Source organism: Lactuca serriola, chromosome 9 (assembly GCF_051521515.1).
Source record: "Lactuca serriola cultivar US96UC23 chromosome 9, Lser_US96UC23_V15, whole genome shotgun sequence".
NCBI classification, from domain to species: domain Eukaryota; kingdom Viridiplantae; phylum Streptophyta; class Magnoliopsida; order Asterales; family Asteraceae; genus Lactuca; species Lactuca serriola.
Window position 1 is genome coordinate 210507008 of NC_136416.1, and position 12300 is coordinate 210519307.

General features: G+C 27.2%; 1 protein-coding gene across 1 annotated transcript; it reads left to right on the forward strand.

The window, feature by feature from the left end:
* Window positions 1-3280: 3280 nt before the first annotated feature.
* Window positions 3281-4739, forward strand: LOC145077176 (uncharacterized). The gene is made up of 2 exons (XM_079022939.1): window positions 3281-4071; window positions 4438-4739. Exons 1-2 carry the CDS (start codon window positions 3460-3462, stop codon window positions 4546-4548), a joined length of 723 nt encoding a protein of 240 aa, XP_078879065.1. The 5' UTR covers window positions 3281-3459; the 3' UTR covers window positions 4549-4739.
* Window positions 4740-12300: the final 7561 nt, after the last annotated feature.

The window sequence follows — 12300 nt, forward strand, 5'->3', positions numbered from 1 at the left end:
TGGGGGCCCGGTGGGCCCGGTTGGAAGAGAAGAAGTTGGAGATACAAGAGAAGAGGTTGGAGCTTGAGAAAGATCGGGTTGAGTGGTTGTGTTTGGATCAAAATGAAGAGATGAAAATAGAGAAGATGAGGTTGGAAAATGAGAAGTTGAAGTTTGAGAATGCACGTTTGGCGTTTGAATTGAAATGTAAGGGAATGGTTGTAGGTGATGATGAGAACTGAGTTGACTCGGTTTTCGTATTTGGATATGCTTGTTTAAGGTATCTTTTGTTGTGTTTTTTTTTTCTTAAAGTTTGGTTTTTGCATGAATCGGTTGTACTTTGTTGTTTGATTGATGGTATCTTCTTATGTTGCGAGTTATTATGTTTTATATCTTGTGAGATGTAAATCAAATATACAACAAGCTATAAATCTGACTGTTTAGACTCTAACTCTAATAAGTTTTTTAATTAAAACTCTCATAACATAATCTGAAATAGACTATGAGATGTAAATCAAATATACTCGTCATTGTTGCTATATAGAGTGAAGATTGTTTTTTTTTAAACAAATTATTCAAAATGTTTATATATTTTCTAAATCTTTTTGTTTTATTTGTGAACTTTATAGAGGAGTTTTTTACATAACCATAGTAATTTGAAAAAGTATTTACTTAAATGGAATAGTCAGAAAATTAATTACAAAGTAATTGTAGTTTTATTTAAAATTAAAATAAAAAACCCTATTATTTTTCTAAGAAATGTACGATGCTAACACTATCTTTACTTGATCTTCTCTATGCCGCAGCCTCCATTTGATAGGCATATAACCCCATCTTTAATCGCCAGAAATTTGCTATAACTGCTTACCGCCACCATCGTAGGTAAGCTTTCACATTGTTGGTTTTTTTGATTAGTTTGTTTGACATCCGCATCATTTTTTACTGTTTCATATTTTTTTAGGTGTTGTTTGTTTTTTTTTTTTTAAAAAAAACCACTTCAGACCATTTATTGCTACGTCGTGCAACACACGCGCAACACTTGGTCATTCGCAGTTGTTTGTTTTTCATAAGACTTCTGACTTAAAAACTGTTGCGCGTGTGCTACGTGGCGCAACATTAAACCAACTGCTTCAAACCTCTCCACGCCTTAGTTTAACTTACTGCACAAGTCTGCAGACGTTAAAAAACAAACATATTTTTTTATTAAATGTTGCAACCGTTTTTTCCACCTTTTTTGCTACAGATAATTGCAGAGGTGGTCTGTAGATTTCAGACACTTTCTCTTCGAAAAAATAAACAACACCTTAGTCAATACTTTCTTTGAATGACCTTGAGTTTACTACTGTAGTACTTCTTATCCCCTTTTAGCTACTTGCTACTTGGGTGATGTTTAATAAAAAATGTTGTTAAAAAAAAACAACAAAAATACTTTCTTTGAATATTAATTGTTTTCACATCACTTTTCCAATTAATATCGATTCTTTTGATTAAAAAGAACTCTTGTATATTAATTGTTTTCGAGTCATTTTTCCCAATAAATGCAAATCTGTTACTCTCTTTTTGGGTTACTAACTTCATATTTTTAATATCATACTATTATATAAGGTGTGATTTCGTTCGATTTTGTATTTTGTATGTGTCATTAAGATTTTATAATCAATGCCATACTTTTTGCATCTTAAAGTCTTTAATTATTTGAAATTTTGTTTTTCGCTTCTTCATACATTTTTCTCAATATGACATCAAAACCCGTTACATTGTTATGTTATCGGGAAGGGGAGATTGTGACGGCAAAACAATCAAGGTTCAATGTGGAATAAAATTCAACGAATTGATCAACCAAATCCATATTGCGACATCGATTGACAAACAAAAATACTATATCAAAGTAATATGCAGATACTCATCGATTGTTGGAAAAATAATGAAATATATTCAATTCCCAATCAAGGACGATAATAACATTGAGATCTTGTTTGATGTGCTTAGTCTCCATCAAGAATTAAGCAACATTAATCTATATTTAGAGGTTGAAGTCAATAGAAATAAAAATCACACGAATATAACACCACACGAAGATAATTATAAAAGTCATATGAATGGACAATGGAGGTAATTACTTATATAGTTGTTTTGTTGATTTTGTCTTGTATATTAACTCTAGAAACCAAGAATAAGTTTTGACAGAGTAATAAATGAACTCCAATTTGTTACCTTCTATGAATGGACAATGGATTTGAATGTTTGTGCCTCTTGTCCTATAATTACGAGTCAATATATTCAACAATATTACTCAAGTTATATTTATATTTATAGCTTTTGATGTCTATTTTAATTTTGTTATGATTTTATTCATAAAAATTAAAAAGCTTAATATAAAATGAACCGCGGACGATAAAAAGATTAAGAAAAATACAATTTTTCGTATTTGTTGTTTGATTTAGCTAAAGATTTTTTAATACGTATATGACTTCTAATAACCACTCAGTCAAACCATTGTAGTCGATGAGAAAGATTTTTACTATAAGAAAAAAGAATTAATATAATAAGATTATTTACTATTTTAATTTTATAATATAAAAAATAATTTATATCGTATAAGTAATAATAAATGGATAATCACGTGATATTTAACATACATTTAATTTAGTTTAAGTAGGTGAAAGTTAATAAAAATAACTTTACCATGTTTTGGTAAATTAGTTTTCAACCACGAGAAACTGGTAAATATTTTTTGAAAATACCATGGCTTAGTACAAAACTCCTTTATAGAGACTATTCGTATGAAAATTCTAAAGGGAATTTGGTCTTTGTTCACTTTCCCTCTTATACTCCATTGTTTTGTAGTATTAAAAATATGCACATATTACAGTTTCTGAAAATATACGTATTTTTTTTTTAATTTGTTATTGCATACAATTATAGAAATTATTTGAATATAACATTTGTAAAAAAGGTTTAAAATTCTTTTTAATTAATAAATGTTTTTATTTAGTATTATTGTATGAGCCTTCATGGTCAGCACATCTCTATATATGGTAATGATTGGCTGTATATGTATGTATAAAATCATAGCCTGTGATATCCCAAATTAAATAAATAAAAAATAAGGAACTCAAAATAAAAAAACAAGAATAACGAATATACCATCCCAGCCTGTAATACGAGTGCTTAGGAAAAAAAGACAATTAACAAAAGGACAATAGACATGTTTAGAAACCATCCATTTTCCTAAAATCTCTATGTATCATAGATATCCCCACCAACGAAAAAACCTACTATAAAACCCCATTTGGACATTCATTTTCAAAATACAATCAACCCATCTACTCTTCATCACCATTTTCTTTGTTCTTTTGGTTCATAGCACTCACCTATATATAATTATATAGGAAGAGTGAAAGATTTGATTTTATAGAAAGAAATCAATAACTTTTCGCTTAATTTGCTTTAAATTCTTTTAAGTAGCCACGAAAAAGCATGGGCGGTTGTTATAGCGCTCCCAAGACCTTGAAAAAGGAGAAGGATCGGGCCCCAGCCCCGGTCCCACAAGAGGCCAAGGAGGAGACCATCCCCAAAGTGGCAGAGTTCCATAAGGAGGAAACTACACCTAAGGTGACAAAACCTCATAAAGAAGAGATTCCATCTGAGAAGACAAATTTGGATCCAGATGTCACCCCTAAGATGGAGACGTGTAAGGAACATTTAAATCCTGAGGTGGTAATGCCTTCTAAGGAAGAGACTACTCCGAAGCCAGTGTTGTCTCCCAAGAAGGAGACAACCCCTCAGGTGGTGGCCTCTAAAGAAGAAACCTCTTCTGAGGTGGTGGTGTTGCCTAGGGACGAGACTACCCTTGAGGTACCATTAACACCCAAGGGGGAGACAACCATCGAGGTGGCGATTCCTAAGGGGGAGGCTACCATTGAGGTGGCTGTTCCCGAGGAGACCATGGAGGCGGCAGTGATTAAAGGGGAGACTACAATTAAGGAGGCTACGGACAAAGAAAGTGTTGATGCAAAAGACATAAAGAAAGACAAGGATGAAGAGGAGAATAAGGATGGTGAAAAGGTTGCCAACTCTAAGCTCAATGAGGTATGATTTATTCTTTTTTCTACTTATTATGTAATAGTTTATAAGCATTCATTTATTGTATCTTGTATCCAAAATAAATATTGTCGTAACTGAAAATAAAAGATCTCAAATTTTGTTGAAATATATCCATATCTTTTATAATAAGTTATGCAGGTCTTTTTTCTCAAAAATGTTACATATTTTTGGGATTTGAAAGATTTTACTAGGCCTAAAGTTTGGGCATATGTCCCATTGGGCTTTAAATAGACATATTTTGTAATTCATAAAAAATATATTCACTTTTAAAATGATTGTGAAACTCATCCAACAAGGAAACTTTTAATCTTTTACTGTTAGAACTATTTATTTGAATTATTTAAATTATAGGAAAAAAGACTTGAGGAAGAGGCCAAAATTGTTCCAACTAAGGTTAATGAAGAAGAATCCAAAGACATCGAAACAAAAAAGGAAGAACTCAAAGTTGTCAAGGAGCAATAATTATCGGTCTGATTTATACATTATACATGTACGCAATTATCATATACTATCACATTTATAAACAGACGTGCTCCTCACGTGTTTTTTTTGCGGTGTTAAATATAGTGTTGATACTTGGTGTAACGGTATCATTGATTAACTTTGGCTATTTGTTAAAACCATAAATTGAATCGTTTGAAATTGATTTTAAATTTGTTTCTGTCAAGGCAACAATAACAATTAAACTTCATTATTATTCAATTTGGTTATGCGATTCAATAACATTTAAGAATAACATGAAATTGTAAACAATATTATAAAAGCTATGCACTGTTTTTACGATATAAATAATTATTTGATAACACAAGTAGCAATAAACAATTAAATTGTTAACATTAAACCACATTACATATGGCCGTAAATCTATGGTTTTGAACGACTAGACAGAATCCATATGGACTCCTAAAACTATAGATATGGGTAAACTCAGAAAATTTAAAAAAAAAAAAAAAAAAAAAGACTTTATCTTGAACGGCAATATTTTAAAGAATTTGGATTCAACGTTTTTCTCTAGAGAATACAGACCATTCTTTTTCTATTGGAATTTAAAAAATTTACATTATTTTTATAATTTAGCGTTTATACTTACATAGACACCTAGACAATAATGTAAAAGAAACAAAAATATGAATAAGTTTCTTTATTTTTAATTTTTTAAAATTATGTGTCGAAGGACTTCTATAACATTCCATATTAATTAATATCTACTTTAATAAATGAAAATTTTTTTTGCCACTTGTCACACTCTCATTCAATTTGCCAAATGTCATTTTGTGTTTTTTTTCAAATAAATTTTTTCAACATGACATTTTATGGTTTTTTCTATTTTATTAAATTTCACATAATATTTAAATATAATAATTGCAATAAATGTAATAATAAATGCATATCAATATCATTAATTGATATTTCTTCTAATTTCAAATTTTTAAAATTTAATTCTTATTAGTTTCCTAAGTTTATTTATCTAAATTATTAATTTAAGTTAGAAAAAAACACTTTAATTTTAATAATTCACTATTTTTTTAATTTTTCTTATAAATTCAAATTTCTTAACATATTAAGAATTTCATAGTTAATTTTTTCTGTTAAATGAACCCATATAATATATGAGTTTACATGTACTATGAAAAAAAAAATAGTTGTTTTGTTTTATAAAAAGGAAGATGTAAACGTGATTTGGCATTTTAAGGTTTCCATGTTGCTATTAATTAATATTTTGATGTAGCATGCAAGAAATGATTCTTACTAAGTTTTTATATTTTGATGGACCCCTACCCCTACCCCTGAATACATTTATGTTATTATGTTAAAACTCGTGGAACCTACGAGTATTAATTTTAAATAGAATTTAAAATTTAATTATGGAATAAAATAATATTTCATTAATTTAGAAAACTTATGAATATAATATTATATTTTTTAATAACTCTGTGATTTGTAAGTATTTAATTACACAGTAAATGGTAAGTATTTAATTACAAATGAAGATTTCTAAAACCCTTACTTTTGGTGTATGATTCTCGTTGAACATACAAAGATGATGACACAACAACAAGGGAGCGAGTGGGAAAAAAAAACGTTTGTTGGCTAAAATGCCACTTTTGTCATTATAACTTATCATCCCAATAAATCTTCAACTCCATTATCTCGATCAATCGTCATTGTCATTGTAGAATTTTACTCAATCGTTCATGGTGTTAATTTCGTGAGATTAATAGAAATTGTTGTTGTTTTCGTCAATTTTTTTTTTAATTTTATATTGATTTACTACGTTATGTGTTTCTTTTTTAGGTTTACTGGTCATAACCTTGAAATCCGTACAATGGTGATGTTTTTCTTAGGATATGTTATCTATCTTTAGTAACTTTGTAAATTTTAAGTATTTAATTACAAATGTAAATCCAATTATTTTATAAAAGTCATGACTTTATATAATGTAAAAGAAACATAAATTAGCCTACACTGATTAAAAATAAACCATAAAAATATAAATAAGTTTTTTTAAAAATTATTATTATTATTATTATTATTATTATTATTATTATTATTATTATTATTATTAAAGGAATTAAACTTATAAAATTCATAACTATAACATCCCATATTGATATTACTATGAAGAGAAATGGTTGTTTTGTTTTATAAAAAGGAAGATGTAAACGTAATTTGGTATTTTAAGGTTTCCACGTTGCTATTTGAAAAAAATGTAACTTTTTTAGCCAATCTAATTAATATTTTGATGCAGCATGCAAGAAATGATTCTTAGTAAGTTTTTATATTTTAATGGGCCCCACCCTGAATACATTTATGTTATTAGACCCTTTCAATAAGAGATAATTTAAGTGATATTCATAAAAGTGAGCAAAAGTACTTAAATAATAGTATATTATTTTGGTAGGAGCTAGGCCTCTTGAAAATACCCAATACCCGATTATCCAACCGACCCGTTTTGAATTCAGATAGATCGGTTCGGATAAATCGGGTTTCGGGTTTGAAAATTCGGGTAATCGGGTAACCCGATATTTAAATAGGTCGGATATTGGGTAGGTTTAAAAAAATTCGGGTATACCCGATTTAGAAAAAAAAAACTAATTAATATACTAGTTATAATAACTATTAAAGTTGTATCATTGTTTTACATAATTAATGTTCCTTATAGTTTAAACCAAATGTTATATGGTTTCGTTATTTGAATGGTATATAATAAATACAAATTTACACTATTTCTATCGGCGGTGGGTGGAATATTTTTCTTTTGTGAGAGTTGTAACAAAGATATGAGTTGCTAAGGACTTGTGAAGGGATAAAGTTAGAAACATTATCCATTATGAGCTTTTTATTATTCATATCTGAAGGTTGGAGCCTTTAGCTTAATGGAGTAAGCACTCAATAAAATAAGTGATCTACCTTAAAAAGCATGACACACCCTTTTCCTTGGATTTGACTATTGATTGTTGACTTTTTGATCAATTTGACTTTTGCTCAAACATTAAGGAATTGGGCCATAGGATGAGTTTGACCTCTGATTATAATTTAGGTGATTTGTGTTAGCTGATTCGTTTGTAAAGACTATTGTTGAGTTCTGTTACTAGTCTCGAGTGAGTTTTCTCACTATACTACGTGTGACCGTGTATATCCTTAGTATGATAGCATATAGGTACCGTTAAGGTAGGATTATGCTAGTAGATTAGGATTGTCTTTGTTATGAATGTGATTAGTTGATCATATCGTACTTTTATGTGTCATGTTGGATGAAGTATTACTGATATTGGTAGGTTGTTAAGTGAATGTCGTAGGGGCTGTACGTAGTTTAAGTCAGATAGCCTTAGAACTCTGGTCTGGCCTTATTGCATGATTATTGTTTGATATATTGCTTTCAGGTAAGATCATATGTTCGATTGTCTAACTTACTTTTAGAGTACGCATGATTATGGATTCATAAGGCAACTGTCAGTATTAGTAACAATTTCTATATGGTTGTATGATAATTGAGAGTTTGTAGTTGTATGATGGCAGAGAGTCTGCAGTTGTGTAATGGATGGGAACCTATCATTGTTGATGACTAGACATGCACTAGAGTTGTTAGTCGCCGTTAGTTAAGTTATTGAACTAAGCGTCAAACTTTGTTACTATTTTGTTCGTGTTCCTCCATTTTTGTGTATATTTGATATTTCTTTCGGTATTCACCTTGATAAATTTCATAGACGAAATGTGTGATAACTTTCCTCCAAAAACATGCCCCTTTATGGCCGTTGTCGATCGAAGGATCATCTGATACATCGACCCATGTACGGGCCAAAACCATCTTTTCTATCGGGTCCAAGCTATAATCAAGGACTTTCTTATCTTAATGGAATTGGATTGAGAGTTTTGAAGAAGACATTTGTGAAGAGAGAATCGGAAGATGTAAGACAAGTTTTGAAGGTTTTGAGAGTAATAAGAATTAGTATTAGTTGTTGGTATTTGTTTTGAAAAAAGTTGGCAAAAACTTGGATTTACGGTTAAAAGATGCTTAAAAAAGAATAAGAATGAGAGAGAAGATGGTGAACGTCTACCAAATGGCTTGGCATGCCAAATTGATGGGGTTGTGTGCGCCAAGCCACATCAGAACATGCCGATGGACATGTCAGTTCCGTTCCGCGCTTAGTGTAAGAAGTTCCATATGAATTAGACAAAATTTCACAATTGGTCCCTGTGGTTTACAGAATATCGCACTTCGAGGACTTCCTAGCAAAAAGTCACGTGACTGGTCCTTGTGGTTTGTAAAATTACATGAAAGATCCTCCTGCCATTAAATCTAACTTTTCAGCTGTTAGATTTTAATGGAAAAGACAATATTACCCTTGTACCAATATTGCAATACACTACAAACCTCAAGGACCATTCGTGTAATTTTATAAATTTGAAATTTTATGTATATATAAGTATAAATATAAATTCCGAATATATATAAATTATAAATATAAATTATATATATGTATATATATTTTTTCAACAACCTGATAATTTTTATTTTATCTTTTTGACATTTTATTTTCTATTTTTATTTTATAATTTTAGTTATTTATAGTTTTTTAATGTTTTTAGTTATTTTGATTCAAGTAAATAAACTTAAGCTCGATAAACCATATCGAAACCTTTTTTTTTCTTAATTATAAAATGAAACGTTAATGTTTTTTTTTTAATTTTTTGTTGTTACAATTTATTTTTTTATTTATTTTTTACTTTGATGTTCTATAGTTAATATCATTAACAACTTTATGTTTGCATTTATCATTATCATTATTTCACATTTTGTTGTTGTTTTTTATATATGTTTAGTTATTTATTATTCTTCTATTGTTTTTATTTATTTTTATTCAAGTAATGAAAAATAGAAAAACAAAAAAACAAAAACTCAAACCCCAAAGTTGTAAAATACTCAAATATATTAATACATTTTACACTTTTCATATTTTTTGGTTTTTTCGCATTTTTTATATTAATTTTGGTTATTTATGGTTTTCGTAACTTTTTTTTATTATTTTGATTTGTGTAAATAAAAAGGTTATGTTTATTTTCTTTATTTATATTTGTAAACATAACTATTTTATTTATGCGAATCAAAATAAAAAAAGTTACAAAAACCATAAATAACCAAAATTATAAAAAATACCAAAAAATCTCAAACACCAAAATTGTAATAAAGTCTAATATATTCATACATTTTACATTTTTTGAAAAAGGTTAAAAAAAAGTTATCAAGTTGATGAAAAATAAAACGGAACAACGAAAAAACTTAAAAATAGGAAATAATTAAAAAAATAATATGAAAAAATTTAAAAAAATACGAAAAAACCAAAAAAAGTTGAAAATGTAAAATGTATTAATATATTAGAGTATATTAGAATTTGGTGTTTGATTTTTTTTTTGTTTTTCTATTTTCATTACTTGAATCAACATAAATAAAAACAACAAAAGAATAATAAAAAATTAAAATTATAACAAAAATATAAAACAAAAGGTCAAATAATGATAATGATAAATGCAAACATAAAGTTGTTAACGATATTAACTATTGAGCATAAAAAAACATGAACAATAACGACATAAAATTAAAAAAAATAAAAAAACATTAACGCTTCAATTCACAAATAAAAAAATTAAATAAAAAATAATTTTAACATGGTTTATCGAATTTAAGTTTATTTACTTGTTTCAAAATAAATAAAAATATAACAAAAAACCATAAATAACTAAAACTATAAAATAAAAATAGATAACAAAATGTAAAAAAGATAAAAAAAATTATCAAATTGTTATATATATATATATATATATATATATATATATATATATATATATATATATATAATTTATATTTATAATTATATATACATAAAATTTCAAATTTATAAAATTACACGAATGGTTATTGAGGTTTGTAGTGTATTACAATATTGGTACAAGGGCAAAATAATATTTTTCATTAAAATATAACAGCTGAAAAGTTAGATTTTTCATATAATTTTACAAACCACAGAGACCAGTCGTATGACTTTTTACTAAGAAGTCCTTAAAGTGCGATATGTTGTAAACCACGAGGACCAATTGTGAAATTTTGTCCATGAATTATCATACTCTAAAACGTCACTTGAATATTTTAAAAAGAAACATGTCACATATGCTAGAAAAAGACAAAGTGTTGTGTTTGAAGGCAGAGGCGGTGGTATAATATGGCAAAATAACAAAAGTGCAAAAAAGGGTTTTTCAATGGCTACACGTGTGCGGCTCGACTTGCTACGAATGTGTTGTAACTTGTAACCTCTTTCATTTTCTTACGTATCAATGACCATATGCTGTCTATATACTCATTACCCCTTCTAAAAACACGGTGAATAAAGAAAGGTACCCTCATCTATATATCATTTACATTTAAGACCTTCACAAATTTTCTTATATTTAATTTTAGTGGTATATATATATATATATATATATATATATATATATATATATATATATATATATATATATATATATATATATAAAAAGTGAATATACCCTTAAGGGTATATAAGCTTAGGTACCCAAACTCATAATAATACGTCGTTTTGTTTAATATTCATTATAATATTGTTAAACTTTAATCCTTAACTTGATTTATATTCAATATTTTTAAATTTTAACAATTATCTTTCTTACATCACATCTTTTTGTCGAACACTTAATAGGCTATATATATTATTATTGAAAATGATAATTATGTAAGAGGAAGATAAATATGAAATTTATAAAAATATTTAAAGTAATTCAAGTTAGAAGTTAAATTATAAGAACATTGGACAATTACAATGTCTATATATGATACAAACGATCTAGTATTATGAGTTTGGGTACCTAAGCTTATATACCCTTAAGGGTATATTCACTTTTTCTATATATATATATATATATATATATATATATATATATATATATATATATATATATATATATATATATATATATATAGCTTTATTGTATTTTAATTGAGTTAGTTTTGAAACAAAACACGAATCCATACATAGAAACCTAGATGCGAATTTATTTTGAAAAAATGTTAATGTTGACATTAATTACAAATTTAATTAGTTTCCATAAAATGAGAATTATAATTATGGATATCATTTAATATAGATAGAATTATGAAAATCATTTAATATCTATATTTATTTAATTAAACAACTATTGAATTTTACTAAATTCATATTGGTGCATTGTAACACACAATAAATATCATAAACACATTAACTTACTCACTCACACACACACACACACACACACACACACACATATATATATATATATATATATATATATATATATATATATATATATATAGAGAGAGAGAGAGAGTTAAGATTAAATACGAACTACAAATATTGTGTGAACGTATAACCATTTATTCTCCATTAGATTAAAAGAATGAATGGTTGTGATATGAGGGTGCTTGGTATTAACATGGAATAAAATTTACTCTATAATTACACTAAATTAATTGCAAAGGTATTTTAGGCTATTAACTTATATTTAAAAATAGAAGATTCCTTATTTGTCTCCTACTTTGATGAGATTTTTTTATTAAATATTATTTATCTTATTTTATAAAATTTAAGAATGGATAAGTATATCAATATTTTGAAAACCACAAGTTTATATCACATTAATATTGAAAAATATTTTGTTTTCATT